The sequence below is a fragment of the Humulus lupulus genome, chromosome 6 (genome assembly GCF_963169125.1).
Source record: "Humulus lupulus chromosome 6, drHumLupu1.1, whole genome shotgun sequence".
Classification (NCBI taxonomy): domain Eukaryota; kingdom Viridiplantae; phylum Streptophyta; class Magnoliopsida; order Rosales; family Cannabaceae; genus Humulus; species Humulus lupulus.
The window spans coordinates 80391896-80410685 of record NC_084798.1 but is presented as its reverse complement, the minus strand read 5'-3'; the positions used below and the strand labels follow the sequence as shown (position 1 = coordinate 80410685).

General features: G+C 40.0%; 1 protein-coding gene across 1 annotated transcript; it reads left to right on the top strand.

Moving 5' to 3' along the window:
- Positions 1-8985: 8985 nt before the first annotated feature.
- LOC133785251 (probable inactive receptor kinase At2g26730) lies at positions 8986-11073 on the top strand. The gene is made up of 2 exons (XM_062224502.1): positions 8986-10129; positions 10236-11073. The coding sequence occupies exons 1-2, from the start codon at positions 8986-8988 to the stop codon at positions 10883-10885; spliced, it is 1794 nt and encodes a 597-aa protein (XP_062080486.1). The 3' UTR covers positions 10886-11073.
- The last annotated feature ends 7717 nt before the right edge of the window (positions 11074-18790 follow it).

Below are 18790 nucleotides of genomic sequence, written 5' to 3'. Positions count from 1 at the left end.
CTGCAATCTAGCCTCCATTTCGGCTAATATCTACTACCAATTCTGTGGGGCAGGTGGAGGGTCCTGACCCTGATTGTCATCCTCGGCCCAACTGCCGTGGAGTCTAGATGATTGCCGAGACATTACAACTATATGCCTGCAATCAATGACGCCGCTCACCAGGCATGATAACAAAGTCCATTTCCACCTCTCATTCACAACAGCCAACCATAATCAACAATCCAGATAACATACAGATAGCATATAGCACACAACGGGTCTTGCACTGGCATCATGCATATGTTATTTCATTCATCATGCTCTTTAAACTAAACAGGGCATTCAAGCACATATTCAAGCATAATAATCAACCATACCAATCAATCCTGAGTCGAGCTTTTCAATGACAGCGAGCGTACATGTTCGGTCAATCTCCAGAACCAATAAATCTTGGCTCGCTCTGATACCAAGTTGTAATGCCCTACTACCTTAGAGTCGTTACCTAGTGAGTTTAAAATGTGCAATTATCTCGCTAAACGAGGTTTTTAGAACAAAAGTGTGATTAAACAAAAGTTAAGGCTGTAATCTTTGAAAATACTCTATTTCATTGAAAATTTCAAGTATCTAACATTTGGGATCCCAAAATAAGGTTTACAAAATATTTACAACTCAAAATAGGTTTACAGTTAATTAACTATCAAAATTATATTTTAATACAGCCAATTCTCAAAATGCCCCCAACCAAAGCAATCGGACAGGCCAAACATGTACGCGCCGCTTCATGCTCTCCGTACTCATGGCTGGTTGACTTTTCCTTTGCCCTTACCTACAACACAGAGCACCCGTGAGCCGAAGCCTAACAAGAAAACTCATACAGCACATAACATATACATATTATATAATCAACATATCAGATAATCCACAGATAAACAGATAGTCCATCAGACTAAACAAATACGACCATGCCGTCCCAGAAGCGTTACCAAAGCCTGGGGTTTCGGTTCTCACCGTAAGGATATCCCATGTATCCATTGGGGTCTCACCCTAACAATAAGCACTCCATGTGCTAAGTGTTATTCCCGGCCCCACTGCCGTTCCCGGCTCCTTCCCGTTCATTCTACTATAATCACATATAGCATAACTCAAAAAACATTCAAGCATATAATAATTCAATCAAGGCTACACCCTAACATGTAATACAATCTAGGGTCGTGCCCTGCAACAACACTATGGGCCCATGCCCTGCTCTACGGGTACTACAGTTTTCTTACCTGTATCCCGAGCTTCACAATGCACCAAAGTCACGAGCATGGTCCTCTAACTCGAGCCTCTCCGAAAACCTAGTCACAACACATATAAAACACTCTTTAATACTAATCAATCCAAAACCACTTCCCGGGACCAATCCCGTACTCTCAGGACCTCTAATTTCCCTAAACAATGTAACGAAGACATCCCTCGAGCCCTCGGGGAAAATGACCAAAAATGCAATATCTCCCTGCCCAGAAATAGCCTAGCGCCGTGGCGCCCAGAAACTTCTCTGCTGCCTGATGCAGCCTTGCGTCGCGGCCCCAAAGAACAGGGCCGCGACGCCCTTTCACGAAACCCAAAATTCTGGGTTTTCCCCTGCATTTTCCCCGAGCCAAAACACCTCCAATCCAACCCAAACACAAACCTAAACCCCAAAATCAATTTAAAACCCCAAATGAACCATTTAACAACCTATAAACACTAACAACAAGGTCAAACACACAATCACACCCATAACCCACACTTTGGTTTTAGGTTTCAGAAGTTTAAACCAGAGCTTTTAAAACTTAAACCAAAGCTTGAAAAATTTAAACCATGCTTCACAATTCTTAAGCCACTCCAGATACGAAAATTCAGAGTTGCTTAGAACTCTTACCTCAATCAATAATTCAGCTTGAACTCTCTCTAATTCCAGCTTCAAGCCAATTCCTCTTGATTATCAAGTTGAACTCCCATGCAAAACCAGCCATAACTATCTTTAAATTTTCATGCTTACTTTCTAAAATCAAGCTTGAAACTTAACAAAACAGGTGATAAATTCTTACCTCTGAATAATCCTTAGCCTATACTTGATTTTAGTTTCCTCAAGCCTCTTGATTCTCCTCCTAGGTATCCCAATTTCAGCTCCCCTTTTTTCTTCTTCTTGCCCTTAGTTTCCCTTTTCCTTCTAGTTTCTCTTCCAATTTCAGCAAGAGCTAAATATGAGCAAGTGTTAGAACGTGAATCATCTTTCCCCCAGCTGAAGCTATCTAAACCCCTGCCAAAAGACTATTTTACCCATCCAAGTAATTCCTTTCCTAACTAAACCTCAAGGGCATTTTTGCCATCTCACCTTTCCTACAATTCTACCATTTTTCTCATCTAAAATTGTTACTCTCAATAGTTACCAATGGTCACTCAAGTTACTAGATTACCATTAACCATTAACCATTAATTCTCAAACTCAATTTATAAAATTCCCAAAATACCCCTAGGCCCCTCCCGAGCCGGGTATTAAATCCTGTTGTGACTTTTAAACTAATTAGCTCCCTAGGACCGTCTCGTCACGTGCATCACATTAACATCACCACTCACACGTGGTATTAATCATATAACATAATTATTACATTTATGCCCTCAGCGGGCTAAGATTACCAATTTACCCCTAACAAACAAACGTGGCCCACATGCATATTTATTCCACCTAAACATGCATTCTAATCACATATTCATTTAAGCTCATACATTAACATATTAATTCATTTATTGCTCTCCAGGCACGCTAATCAAGGTCCTAAACCCTATTAGCAAATTGGGGATATTACAAATAAGCCAATGCTTTACCACCAGCACTCACTGTGCTAATGTTGTCCTTGACTAATAAGTCAATGCCTTACGACCAGCACTCACCGTGCTAATGCCATCTTTGACTAATATGTCAATGATTTACGACCATCACTCACCGTGCTAATGCCATCCATGACTAATAAGTCAATGCTAGGATATGTGACTAATAAGTCACCCCGGACCCCATTGCCTTATCCTTTATATAACCAGCTTTGGAGCTGATCCAGCGTACCTGGCACTGAGTTTTCCCCGACCAATAGGTCGGTTAAGCGTATGAAGCGCTCCTGGTTAAACATAACCATAACGACCAGCGCTCAGCGCGCTATTGCCGTCCTTGACTAATAAGTCAAATCTTTCTCAATAAGATAATGCAAACATGCATATATCATATGTAAAATATCCAGATACAAAGCATCCAGTGGGCTTAATCAATAATCATAAGCATAATCATAATCATGCACATACTTAAGCATTCATGCCCTATTAATGTTCCTATTCAACAATTCAAAATCACAAGAATAATAATAATCATGCACATTTACAGAGACTCAAGCTCTGATCAATTCTATATGCAACATTCAGGTCACGCCATAATGACATGTATCACATACTGGGTGTTGTTTTCTTACATATGGTCCAAGCACAGGTTACCAATAAACGACCCTCGAGCACGATCTCATTTTTGAGCCCCTAGCAATAACCTAGTCACAACCATAATATAGAATCCTGTCAAAATGAGTAAACACAGGCTTCTGGACTGAGTCCTATCCTCCGAGACGTCGAATCCTACCAAACCGGGTAGTAAGATCGATCCCGAGCCCTTAGGTTTAAGTTCCCATGACTAAAAACTCACTTTGGCCAAAACTGCCCTTAAGCGCCGCAGCCCCCCAGCCCTGAGTCGCGGCCCGCCTCCAGATAGAGGCCAAACCCCTTCTCAGCGAGAGCCTCCTCCTTCTTCAAGCCTGGGCCGCGGCCCAACCACGAACCCAGCCAAAAACCTTCGTTTTCTCCATTTAAAAACCTTCCAAAAACCTATCCAAACATATCCAAATCCCAAAAACAAAGTTCCCGAACATCTCAATGGCCCAAAACCATCAATACCCAAGCTTCAAACAACTCATAAACTCATCAAAACATAGAATCCAAATTCAAAACTTAAGAAACTTTAGGTGTAACGCCCTACCACCTTAGAGCCGTTACTAAGTGAGTTTAAAATGTGCATTCAACTTGCTAACCAAGCATTTAGCTCAAAAGTGTAACTAAACTGAATTAAAATCACATAATTTGAAAATGTAATCATTCATTGAAAATTAAAGGTGTTTTACATTAGGGATCCCAAAAAGAAAATACTGTTTATAAATATTTACAACTCAAAATGTGTTTAAAGTCGACAAAACGACAAAATGAGATTTAGTACAAAGAAACTCCCAAAAATACCCCTGGCCGTGACAACTAGGCAGACCAGACATGTACGCATCGCCTCACGCCCTCCGTACTCAAGGTTGGTCAATCTTCCCCTTGCCCTTACCTGCACCACAGAGCACCCGTGAGCCGAATCCCAGCAAGAAACCCCACACAAATAGATAACATATGCATATAAATCACTCAGCATATAAACAGGCCATCAATAGGCTAAACACATACGGCCATGTCGTCCCAGGCGCTTTACCAGGCCTTGGGTTCGCGATCCATACCGTAATAATATCCCAGGTATCCTTTAGGGTCTTACCCTAGCAACTCGCACTCCACGTGCTAGACGTTGCTCCCGGCCCCTTGCCGCTTTCGGCCCTGCACTCCACGTGCCTAACACCGTTCCTGCGCCGTTTCCGGCTCTTGTCGAACATTCACACATTCGCATACATAGCATAACAAAGCAAATACCAAACATGAACAAACTCAATCAAAGGGCTACACCCTACAACACATTCATATAGGGCCATGCCCTGCATACAAGCTCTGTGGGAACAACAGTTTTCTTACCTGTGTCCCGAGCTTCTTGAGCACCGAGATCTCGAGCATGGTCCTCTAACCCGAGCCTCTTTGAAAACCTAGTCACATCACATACAAAACACCCTCAATACTAACCAATTCAAAAGCATTTCCCGGAATCAATCCCATGCTCTCGGGACCTCCCGGTTCCCCACACAAGGTAGCGGAAGCATCCCCCGATCCCCCTGGGCAAAAGCCTAAAAACTGAAAATTTCCCCTGCCCAGAAATGGCCTAGTGCCGCGGCACTAACCCATAAGGGCTGCGGCGCCCAGAAAGGTGCCCTTCCCCTGATGCATCCTAGCGCCGCGGCACGGAATAATAGGGCCGCGGCGCCCATACGCGAACCCAGAAATCTAGGTTTTTCCCAACGTTTTCCCCGAGCCAAAACACTCCCAAATCAATACCAAAGCATACCTAAGTCTCACATTCAATCGAAAACCCCATATAGACCATCTAACAACTCAAAAACATCAACAACAAGCCTAGATACACATTCAAACCCATGATTCACAAATTGGTTTAAAACCTTATAAAACTTAAACCATAACAGAGCACAACCTCATAAATGCATGGAATTCTTACCTCAAACAAGGATTCGACCTTGAGCTTCCTCCAATTCCAGCTCCAAGCTAAACCTCTTTTGATTCTCAAGCTGAATTCTCACACTAACAGACCACAAATCCAGCTTTCAACTTCCATTTTCAAACTCTCAAAGTCAAGCTTGGAAACTTAAAGAAAACAGGGATGAATTCCTTACCTTTGAGCTTAACACACCCTTGAGCTAACTTTCCTAGCCACAGCAGCCAAATTCCTTCAATTCACTAGCCCAAAATCCTCAAAACTCAGCAAGCATCCAATCAACAAGGAGAGGGGAAAAGGAAATCGCATGGGAGAGAGAGAGAGCTGAGAAGTTCTATTTTTTTTTTCCTTTCCTTTGCCTTTTCTAAAACGTTCTAAAATTCCCCAGTCCTTATCTCATCATAACCAACTGCCAAAAAGACCCAATTGCCCCTTAAGTTACCCTAAGTCCTCTTATGCCACCAAGGGAGATTTAGTCTTTTAACACATCCCGCTAAATCCTAGAGTATGCCTAAAAATCCCCGTTTCAATCCCGACATGTCTAAACTATTACTATCACCAACTGCTACTCAATAATTCCCGAACACTTTATAATATTTCCAAAATACCCCTAAGCTCCTCCCGAGCCGGGTATTTGACCCCGTTGTGCCCTTCCTAGCTAAAAAGCTCCCTAGGACCGTCTCGGAACGTGCATCACAAATATATCACCATTATATCGCATATATCATATTTATGCCCTCAACGGGCTAAAATTACAAATATGCCCCTAACAACCAAACGGGGCCCACATGCATATTTAATCGCCTAAACATGCACTCTAATCACATATTCATTAAATTCACATATATTAATACAATACAACAATTATTGCCCTCCAGGCACGCTAATCAAGGCCCCAAGCCTTATTAGCAAATTTGGGTCGCTACATTAGGGAACAGAAACTCAGAAATTCAAAGCTTAAATTATCTCTAATTATGTCATTTCTCGCTAAATCCTCCGACTAATAAGCTTCTAATCTTCCCTAGAATCGTTATGACTCTAACCTTGCTTGAATCCGAGTCCTAAAACTCAAGTTTCCTTCGAAAATGCTAACAGTCATCAAATAAACGAACAGGAGAGAGAAAGAATATTGAACGTTCTTTTTATATATTCTGTCAGGTTACTTCAAGCTTAAGTAACCTCAAGCAAATCCAAATGCTCGGGGTCCCAAAACATCCCCGGGGGCCAAATAGTCAAAATTCACATAATTCCCTTCTGATCTCACTAATTCCCAATATATCATCAAATAATCATTCTCATTACCCAATAACCTGGTAATGTACTAAATACCCAATATACCCCTTGACTCACACTGAGTCAAGTATGGGTCCCGTTGTGACTTTCCCACTAGCTTGCTCCCTAGGATCGTCTCATGCCGAGTAACCCAAATATATCCATTAGCTTGTTGGGCCTCGGCTCATGGGTGCTCTATGGTGCAGGTAAGGGCAAGGAAAAAGTCGACCAACCATGAGTTGGAGGGCATGGAGTGGTGCGGACATGTTTGGCCTACCTGGCCGCCATGACTAGAGTAGTTTTGAGGAACGCTGTGTAAATGACTGATTTTGTCGCCTAGGTTGGCTGCATAAAGGCTTTTGAGTTGTAAATATGTCTTAAACAATATTTTGGGATCCTATGTAACTTTTCTATAATTTTAATAAGTGTTTAATCCTTTTTACGAAAGTTTTATGAAATGAATCTTTATTTTAACTTAATCACACTTTTGAGGTTAAAATTTCAATTAGCAAGTTAATTGCACATTTAAAATCATGTGGTAACGACTTTAGGGTAGTAGAGCGTTACAGTGTGAATAACAACACCCTTAAATAAATATAATTTTAAAATGTTAATATGACATAATTATTGTGAGTTTATGTCAACCAAAAAAATATATTAGCGTTACAGTATTATTTGGTTTGTAAGAAATGATATAGTCATTAATTTACATTGGAAATGAAAAAATTAATTAATTATTGCCTATTTTTTTTCATTAAATCCCCATACACTCACCGCACTAATATTAAAAAATTATTTACAAAGAAAAAGAAAGCCTAATATTCAATTTTTAACTAATAATTTTTTAAAATATATTGATTTATATATGTATATAATGCGGCCCCTATATTTAGGCGCCTGAGTGGTGGCCTCACCTTAGGTCGGCCATGGCCCTTAGGTCTATACCCTTGTGCATCCCAAAGACCTCGAGGCAATCTATCTTTGGCTCGAGGAAACTCTCCTTATAAACAATGACGGAACTAGGGGGAGATTGGGGTGGCCATGACATCCCAAACTTTTTTTTTTATTATGTTTTTTTCTATATTTTTGTATATTGTATTTTTTAAAGAAAAACTAATATAAATATATGTAAAAATACATATTTACCGAAAAATTATATATTTATATATATATATATTTGTATAATTTTTATTAAATTTTTTTTTTTTTTTTTTTGGCCTTTTTTATGTTTTAGTCCTGGTTCGGTCAGTGTTTATAAGACACTAGGTAGTAGGTATCACTCTTAGAGTCCAAAGTTGAGTCTTAGAACTATGGGCATGTTATGGCACGGTCATAGGGATATTTCCCATGCATGGCATCTGCAATAACATGTCATATGCAATCCCATTTCTGTCACTTTACCGAAGGGCAGCAACCCCCCTCCATCACTTCACATCGATAAAGAGTGGTAGCTCCCTTTTGCTTTCCTAAGATTGACTTCTTTTGCAGGCCTATAAAATCGCTTCCACTCAACGACCTAATCAATAGTTGAGAGGCTTCCATTGAAAGCCTCACCTGATCCAACAATTGAGCACTCTCATTTGGCTATAAAAGTGACGTTTCCCCCCTCTGTTATTTCAAGCATATACTTATGAATTAGTCTCTCTATCACTCTCCGTTCTTATTCTTTCTCTAAGATATATTTCAACTCGAAGACATTTCCCAACGAATGCTATCTTTGGTCTCTTAAGATTATAGCTACTGTATCATCCTGTGACACCTCCCTTAAGAGAGAAGCGATGTTTAGTTCTTGAGCTCATATCGTACCCAAGAATAGAGTCGAACATTCAATCCTAGCAACTACCAATGCTTATAATTTCACCCTTTGCGTCTCCATTGTATAAAGAATGAAATTCTTCACCAACAATTATAATAATGTACTCTTTAACCAAAGACCAATTATGAATCACGCAGAGCTAATATGGTAATTATTTCCACCAAAGTAAACATGCCTATAAAAACTGAATATGGCCAACTTGTCAACATGAGATAGAGAAGTTCACCAAGGCGTGTTTATAAATAAGTCTTTGAGATTAGCCAATCTCCTTTGACATATGATTGGTATGAGTGTGATATGACATAGTGCATAACGCATAGAAATATGTATAGAGCATTGGTTATCTCAATAAAGCTTTGTAATAAACGAAAGAAGATATCCTTTTCTTAGGTAGAAAAATGAGAGGACTAATAAAGTTAGAAGCATGTACGTATGCAAAGCTGTTCATTTAGTTTCTGAAGAACCAATAGAGACTTAAAAAACATAAGAAATAATGCAGACATGGAGAGGATTGAATCTGTTTTTGATGGGGATGATTGTTGGAGTCGTTTTCCTTCGAATGACAACTGTTTTAGGAGGTGAGTCGTCTGAATTTGAATCGTTGATTTGGTTTCTTAGAGCTGTTGATCCTCAAAACATGTTAAGATTAGGCCAGGATGCATCAAGGAAAAATCCATGCTTGGATAAGTGGAAGGGTGTGAAGTGCAACATAAAAGGTACCACCATACTTGAGATTAGGCTTGAAAACTCAAATCTTAGTGGTGTACTTGATGCAAATTCATTATGCATGCTTCCAAATCTTCGAGTTCTAAGCTTAGCCGAAAACCGAATTCAAGGACATATTCCAAACGCCATATTGTACTGCAGGAAGTTGACCTATTTAAATCTAAGCAGCAATCTTCTAAGTGGAAAGATTCCAAGTAATCTAGCCAGAATGAAATATCTTAGGAAATGGGACATCTCCAAGAATCATTTTGAGGGTATGATTCCAATTTTCGAAGGAGAATTCAAGAAGCTGAATAAGTTTTCGATGAAAGCATATAATAGAGCTTCGTATCAGGAAGAGTTAAAGGATCAAACTAATGTGTCCCCAGAGAGTCCACAAAGGTACAATTCTCAGAAAAAGAGTTGGCTTAGGAAATCACAAAACTGGATACCGTTAGTTATTGGACTCTTTTTGTTCACGTTGGTGACATACTTGGCGGGCAAGAAGGCATCAGAGTTGGCAAGAGACAAGGCAATTCTGAAGTCTCTTCAAGACTCTCCAACTAAAACCCCTCAAGCTAAGACAATAGAAGAAGTGAAGCCAGAAGGAATACTATCTGAGCTTGTCTTTTTTGTTGAAGAGGAAGAGAGGTTCACGTTGGAGGATCTTCTTGAAGCCACAGCTGATTTAAGAAGTCAGACATTTTGTAGAAGTTTATACAATGTAATACTCAAGAACAATGAGGAGTATTCAGTCACGAGATTGAAGAAATTGCAGGTTTCCTTTGAGGATTTTTGCCAAATTATGAGACAGATTGGAGATGTGAAGCATCCAAACATTTTACCTCTTGTTGGTTATAGTTTTACTCCTGAAGATAAACTCCTAATCTACAAGTATCAAAACAAAGGGAGTCTGCTAAACCTGTTTGAAGGTGAGTTTCCTTTGATATCAGATTGTTAATTTGCACTCACTTAAGCTTGTGATAAATTATGCTGTTGTTTGGCTCTTTGAGGCTATATTTCTTTGAGTAACTGCAGATTATATTGAAAGTAAGAGGGATTTCCCATTGAGGCTTCGTTTATCCATAGCAGGAGGAATTGCAAGGGGTTTGAACTTCATATTTCAAACTACTAATGACCATGAGACACTACTACATCATGGAAATCTTAAACTTTCAAATATTCTGTTGGATGATAATGATGAACCACTCATAAGCGAATTCGGACACTCAAGATTTCTAGACCCCAAGGGAGCCGGCATATGTTCCTCCAAAGGCTACACAGCTCCTGAGAAAAGTGTCTCTGAAAAAGGAGATGTGTATAGCTTTGGAGTGATACTCTTGGAGCTACTCACAGGAAAACCAGTAGAGAAAACTGGTATAGACCTTCCTAAATGGGTGAATGCCATGATAAGGGAGGAGTGGACTGGAGAGGTGTTTGATAGGGAATTAGCTAAGGCTGCAACTCATTGGGCTTTCATTTTGCTCAATATTGCTCTCAAGTGTGTCTCAAACTTACCCGAAAACCGCCCTACTATGGAAGAAGTTTTGGAGAAGATTGAAGAGGTTATGTATGCAGAACAAGACCATACCATGTCGCCATTGTCTTCTCATGAATGTCACCAGGATACTTGTCTTCTACATAGCATCATACCTGAGACATGGGACACTCCTGGATCAAATTATTGAGCCTTCTTGCTTTCTGAAATATTACTATTTAGTACATTACATTTTCATACTTTTCTTCTTGTAATTCCGGATTGCATAAGCCTTTAGAAAAGTACTTGTCTGTTGAGTATACATTAATTCATCAGTTTGGAGACTTGGGTATTTTTTTGCTTAGTTCTCATATCTATGTGCTGATATATAATAATAATAATGATTTGGCCCACCAAAGAATCTCCTGGTTGTTTCTTGCTGATCACGGCAGCTCTTCTAACAAAGTTTACGTTTCTTGGAGAGCATTTCCACGATCCAAGCAAGATTATCATGTGACAGAATATGATATATACACATAAAAGAACTGTGATCAACACAGAAAATATTGGTTTCTTAAGAAAATAAGTGCTGGGCAATTTAAAAGATTAAGTTACATAAGCACTCATGTATGATCTGGTTAAATGTTTGCATCAAGAACATATTTAGATGCAACCAAAATTTGTAAAAAGTGGTTATGCTATCAAATCCCTGCCATGTCATTTAGTTATTTCCCAAAAATATATAAGCTGACTACACTCACAATTTTGAGGAAACTATTTTGGCAATGTAGGTTTCTTTTTCCTCCCTTTTAAAATAAAATTAAATAATTAATAGTAATATGTAATAAATAAAAGCTAATTATTATCTTCCAATATCACCCACCAACTCTGAGACATATAAAAAAAGGTTTGAAATTAGCTCATTTCATTGGGTGAAATTTCCTATCTATATGATTTTGACTAAATGGCTATATATTAATGGTTGAGATCTCCCTTAACTCCTTAGGTAGTGTTTGGTATGTCCACATCTAATCAATCATCATCCTCATTGATTTAATCCCATCCACCATATTTTTGGGAGTATCTTTGTTGTACCATATTTTTAGCACGAGTTCATTCACTCAGCTCGAGTACAGCTGGCAGATACATACATGGAAAAATAACCAAGTAGAATATTTGCTTATTATTCATGTGGACGGCTCAAGATTCATAAATATCAGACATGGTGTTAGGCGTCCTGAGTTTATCACGAACTAAGAACACGATGGCTGTTAAGCACGAGTTTGGAGGAGATATCCAGCTCGTGACAATTCAACTATGATGCATATTCAGGGATCCCCAGAGACTCGAGATATGTTTATACGTTTATTTATGACCAGGTTGTTATATTTATTATCCGAGATAGCAGGAACATATTTCTTCTGTTATCAAATCATTTGTATTGAATATAGATATTATGTAAATGCGTGATTGATTCACGCGGTTACCCAAATCTGTTCATGGAATTCCCCTATAAATACTGGGAATGTTGGACAGAAGAAAAAAAATGATTATTCTGTAATACCAAAACTCTGCCAAAATAGTGAGAGAGACAGTAATAATAGTGACTCGTGGACTAGGTGGATTTTAACTACTGAACCACGTAAAAGTTCTATGTTTTTGAGTGAACTCTTGTTATTTTCTTTATGGTTTACCATTAAGCACTAATCTACCCTTATTATTTCTTAATACACTGTTGGTGAAAAATAGTCTCAACAGTTTGGTGCTTTCATTGAGAGCAAATTAGTGCTTCACCAAAATCCCAGTCAATTCCCATCATGGTTCTCACTCTCTCAATGCATGACAATGAGATAGAACAGCCCGGTGGGCAAGAGGCCCATCATACCGCTGTTCCGAACGAACGTGGCCTTGAGATTCAGCAACGTCCAGGAAAACAACTGGCGGATTAAGGCGACACTGGGAGTTCGGCGTTATTACCGCCAAACCCAAACCCAGACTACCTAACTGCCATCGAGATGGAGAACATGCAATTGAGGAGCCATCTCGCTAGGGAAAACAAGCAGATTGAGGAGGTTTTGGCTCGGTTACCCCCTCTTGCAACCGACATTAATGTCGGAAAGAGGCAAAGTGGGTCTTATAAGTCCTACAGGAATAATCAATCCAAACCGAGTCGATCAGTCAGAACTGTCACTCCAAGTTCTGTACCTGCGGGGCGAGATTACCAGAATGCTTGACCCAGAGACCGTCATAGGGGTCATTAGCAAGTCAGTCAGTCGGTTATGACTGCAACCCCAAGTCCGATGCCTTCTTTACAAGTCCCCAGGAATGCCTATGACAATCCACGAGAAGGGGCTGGAACAAGCTCACGAAGACAAAATGCTCCAAAAAATCCTCCTACGCCGTGATTGGATCACCAGGCACAAAGAACTAGGGACATTGGAGTAGAACAGAGGCAGACTAATTTAGTTCGTCCTGATGGAACGAGGATAGCCTCACCAATAAGGCATCCCCCGTTACCTATAAGGCATCCAACACCACCTCGTCCTCAACGGGATATTCTAGCTCATGGAGATAGTAGGAGAAATCCTCCCCCATGGCCAATACTTACGTCCCACAAACACGTGTCGCGAATCCAGGTCCTCAACCCCAGCCGCGAGCTGTAAGTTTCGCAAATGGGAGTTACTGGACCGAAATCCATCATAGCGGCAGGTCCAAGAGCGACCTAAGAAATCATTTGAGTTCAGCATAGAGCCCTTGGTATGATCCACAACCCGATTTGCGCGATCTTCTGAACTCGCAGAGAAGGTATCTAGTTCGGGATGGAGATATTCGCTATACTCGACAAGAGAGAGATCCGTCCATAGTACACGTTAATGGGAATGCCCCGCAAAACAAAGCTCGAACTTGGAGGGACAATAACCCGTCAAACGCGCATGATAGGATGGGAGTTGTTGAACAGCCCCCGGCTAACCTAGGGACTAGGGACCAAACCCTCGAGAGACTAGCTCTGATGGAAGAGCAAATGAAAAAACTCTTGTCCGGAAAGGAAAAGGAAGATTGCGACTCAGATGAGGAGCTCGAGCCTTTTGCTCCAAATATTGCGGCAGCGACATATCCTGTGGGTTTCAGGATGCCACACCAGTCGAAATTTGATGGAGATGGAGATCCGTCAGATCACCTCGAAATGTTTAACACCATGATGATGGCCCACAATGTCGGGCTCGACCTAAGGTGTATTTTGTTCCCTGCAACTCTGGTCGGGTCAGCCAGGCAGTGGTTTAAGCAATACAATAGACATTCCATAAGCTCGTGGAAGAATTTTTATTCCGAGTTCAAAAAAGCATTATGAGCTTCACAGGTAGCTCGAGTTGAGGCTGATTCATTGGCCAACGTAAAGCAGCAACTTGGCGAAACGTTAAAGGCATATCTAAGTATATTTTCCAATTTCACGAGCTAGGGATGCTGATGACAGCTCCAAAACAATGGCAATGAGGACGGGAATTCTCGTTGGGGGCGACCTATGGCAGGAACTCCAAAGAAAAGGAGTTAAGAGTGTAGATGAATTCTTAGCTCAGGCTCAAGAGTGGATAAATCTCGAGGAGGCGCGAGCCTCTGTTGCAGGAACCAGCCAGACCCATATCTAACCCATTGGAGCGGCAACGGATGTGGCAATTACGTCCCAAACCGTTACCCAGAATAACCAAGGGGGGAATAACAAAAGAAAAGGGAGTGGTGAACCCGACCAGAGCGGGACGAAGAAAAATAAGCCCACAGAGAAGTTCAAGCCTATTTACGCCACATATACCGACCTAACGGATACACGTGAGCACATTTTTCTGGCCATTTCTAGTCGCCTTCCATGGAAGAAGCCAGAACCATTGAAGAAACAGAGGGCGAATAGGGATCCCTTAAAGTTCTGTCGGTTCCACAACGACATCAGGCATAACATTGATGATTGTGGGCAGCTGAAGGATGAGATTGAAACCCTCATTAGGGTTGGACCTTTGGCCCAGTACGCCCGAAATCGGGTGAATCCGAGTCAGCCCGTTGGGCAGATCCTGCTACCTGTTCCGAAAGCTCCAATAAGCCAACTTGGAGCTCAAGCAAATCAGGTCGACCCTCCTTCGATAGTAAGGGAGATATTGTTGGGGTTTTATGCCTTAATTAAAATCCAAATTTCTTTGTAATCTCATTTTATTATCAATAAAAGAATAGAAATCATTTTTTGACTTGGTCAATCACTTTGCTCACATGTTTTATTTTCATGATTATTTATTTAATATAAACTTCTATTAAATCCCGAGCATATAGCTAATTGTTTACTGAGTTTTTCAGAAACTTTAATAATAGAAGATTAGAGAGCTTAGAAGAAAAGATTTGAGGAGTAAAGACAAGGTTTTTACGTGGTTGGGGCGTTAATAAGCCTTAGTCTACGAGACAGTTGCATTAAAGCTTAGAGAACATTTGGCAATGGAGTTTTTCTACAAGTTTGAGCAGAGTAACTGCTTACCATCCAAAAAAATCACCCTCTCCTCAGTGCACCACTATTTGTATTTATAGGCATAGGAGTGCACTGGGCTTGAATCGGGCTGACTCGGGCCCAATAGGGGCGCAAATACCATTAGCTCCTCTGACGGGAGCCCAATACAAAGGATTAAAATATGAAACGTACAATAGTCAAAGCCCATTGGGCCAAACCAAACAATATCTTATTCTAAGATTTGCGACAAACTGGAGTTTCAGTCTGGGTACTTTAGGCTGACGAAGAAGATTTGGGGGACAAGATCGGTCAAAGTAGTGACGGCGCAGTTCTGAACCAATGGCGTACAATCCCGAGGGACAACCCCCACGCTTCATGGGACGATGTCAGTATCTTGGGCACTTTACCTCGCCAACCTCGGAAAACCGACTCGGGTTCATTTACCAACATCCCCCTCCGTTTACCAAGGTCCTGGACCATTTACTAGGGTCCCAAACCATTTACCAGGATCCAGGTCTAACCACAGCGATCCCGACTCCCATCTTGGTTTTGCGAGCTACGACCTTCTCTGCCGCGCCTCGAGACGTTGGGGGGAGCGATTTCGGGACCATACCACCTACCCCGGTGGAGGTCGCGGTCCACACTCCCGAGCGCACTTCGGGCCTTGCCCAGACATGGGCTGCCAACATATGTTTTCGTCTCGTCAAATGGGCCCGATCTGGGCCTTAACTCCAAATCGGGCGGCCCACGGTCTTAGAGTGTGGACCAGGGCACCCGGAAAGAAACGGGGATTACACTAATCTTATTTATGGTGACGTAATCACAGTGGAATATAAATATGATTATATGTTCAAAATTAGTTAGTCCTAAGATTAGTCAGTGCACAAGATTTACACTGACTTGCCAATCTACAATATGATCTATTTACACATTATAGTGTTATGTTCTTTCCAGAACATTAACAAAGTAGATAAGATTGGATGTATTTGTTACATCGGACTGGATCGATATTGACAGTTGATAAGATAAGTAAACATACCGTTATTATCTACTATAGTCATATCATATAGTTGACCATAGGTCAATTCGATCTCAATTCTGAGTAGTTAGTATTCTAACTGGTTGTATTATTTGAGTTCTTTGACTTGTTCGTTACCAGCTTACCCTACGGACTAGCCCATACTTACATCTTGGGAACTCGGTAGTATAATTGAGTGGGAGTGTTAATCATAGATATGAACATCTATAGCTTCTGATGAAGAAGTGAAACGATGGTTTCTTTTTAGTTTTGTTCAATGGGTTAAATGATAGAGATCTCATTTCAGTAATTAAATTAGTTTACTAAAATACTATTTATAAGGAACTAAGTGTTTTAAGGATAAAATACAATGAGGGGTAAAACGGTATTTTAGTCCTATCTCATTGTAGACCATCTATAGAGGATTGAGTGACAATTGTGGTTGTAACAATGGATAATTAATAGCGTATTTATATTTTTTATAGAGTGTTCTATGAATTCAAGAGTGCAATTTTGAGTATATAGTGGAGTCACGAGGAATTAATAAGTTAGTAAATTTATTTGTTAGATTTATGATAACTTATTGGAGCTTGATTTCATAGGCCTATGGTCCCCATTGTATCTTGGATAAAATCATCTAGATAGTCTCAATTAATTGATTTAATTATTAATTAGAATAATCAAAGTTGACTAGGTCAATTTTGGATAGTTTCACAAAGTTTTGTAATTTTGAGAAGAAAAGATAAATTAGGGCATATTTATTAATTAAGATAAATTGGTATCTAAATTAATAAATAATTTTAAATCAAGATTCAAATTATAAATAATTAATTTGATAAATGATTTAAATAATTATTTAATTAATTAAATCAATAGAAAATAATACAGACCTTGATTTTAAGTCCAATGGGCTTATAATTAAATGTGAAATTTCACAAGCCTAAAGCCCATGATAATTTCGACCTATGACTGTTAATTGGCTATTATTTTATTGATTTTTTAATTAAATTAAATGTCCTAATTGAGTCTATAAAAGGAGTGCTTAGAGAGAAGTCAAATCCCAAGTTTGACAAGTCACAAGTCAAATTTTCTGATAGGTTTTAGATCATTTTTAAACATAAGTCATTTTCTAAGCCTCTTTGTTATTTTCTCTTCTTCTCTCTATATCTATCTCATGTGTTGAGAATTGCACACACTAGTCTAGGTGATTCTAAGGATACATTGGAAGACTGTGAAGAAATTAGAAGAACGATTCAGTTTCTTGATAATACTCTACGACAGAGAGGATACAAGAGTTAGAGAAACTGAAGGAATGACTCTTTCATTTCGCTGCGTATACTGTAAGTATTCTTATCTTTGTTTCTCTTTGAATTCAATTTTAGAAACATGTTCTAGGTTATCTCATATTAATTTGTTTAATATTAGATCTACATGAAAATAAATAAAGATCCTGTATAATGTTTCCTAACAGATATAACCACCGTTTAGGGAGGACCTCATTTGGCGGGCACGAGCAGCAGGGCCCAAAAGAGGTACATTAACGAACTGAAGTCCCATAACGGGGTGGAGTTCGTCTTGAAACAACAGTTATCGAAACAACAGCGATTGGAAAAGCAACCAATCATGTTCACAGAAGAGGATGCTAGCCACATCCAATTCCCATATAACGATCTGCTGGTGGTAACTGTTTAGCTCACCAACCGAAGGGTCCGAAGAACACTAGTGGATAATGGAAGTTCTATGAATCTAATTTTCAGGTCCACCCTGGAAAAAATGGGGTTATCCGTAACTGATTTGAAGGTGACCTCGATGACTCTGTACGGGTTTTCTGGTGAAGGGTCGGCAGCCATCGGGATGATCAGATTAGTGGTGACATTGGGAGAAGAGTCGCGAACTGTTTCCAAGTTGCTCGAGTTCGTGGTAATCGATTGTTTGGCTGCATACAATGCGATTTTGGGGCGACCCGCGTTGATGGCATTTGAAGCCATAACCTCTATCTGCCACCTAGCAATGAAATTCCCCTCCGCTGCGGGAATATGCATCGTCAGAGGTGATCAGCTCATTGCCAGGGAATGCTATATCATTTATATGAAGGGAAAATCACATCCTGAGTAGTAAGAGATGGTCATAAATGACGGAGGTGAGGGGTCCTAGGAAGTAGGAGTTACTCACGGGACAAAAGAACCTCAACAAAAAGGGGATAGTGAGGTCGCCCAACTCGACGACATTGACCCACGGGTAGGCAAAGACAGATCAGAGCTCCAAGCCATAGAAGAACTCGAGGAAGTAAACATTAACCCTAAAGAAGCTTCAAGAGTTGTAAAGATTGGAAAGAATCTTGATGATAAATGGAAGAAGGTGTTGGCTGATTTCTTACAGAAAAACCTAAACGTCTTCTGTAACGCCCTACTTCCTTAGAGTCGTTACTAAGTGAGTTTTAAACGTGCAATTAACTCGCTAATCGAGGTTTTAAGACAAAGTGTAGCTAAACCATAAAAAAAGTCACATAATTTAAAAATATATCCATCACTGTAGAGTATAAAATGTTTAACATTTGGGATCCCAAAATACTGTTTAGAAATATTTACAACTAAAAAATATAACTAAAGTCAACTAAA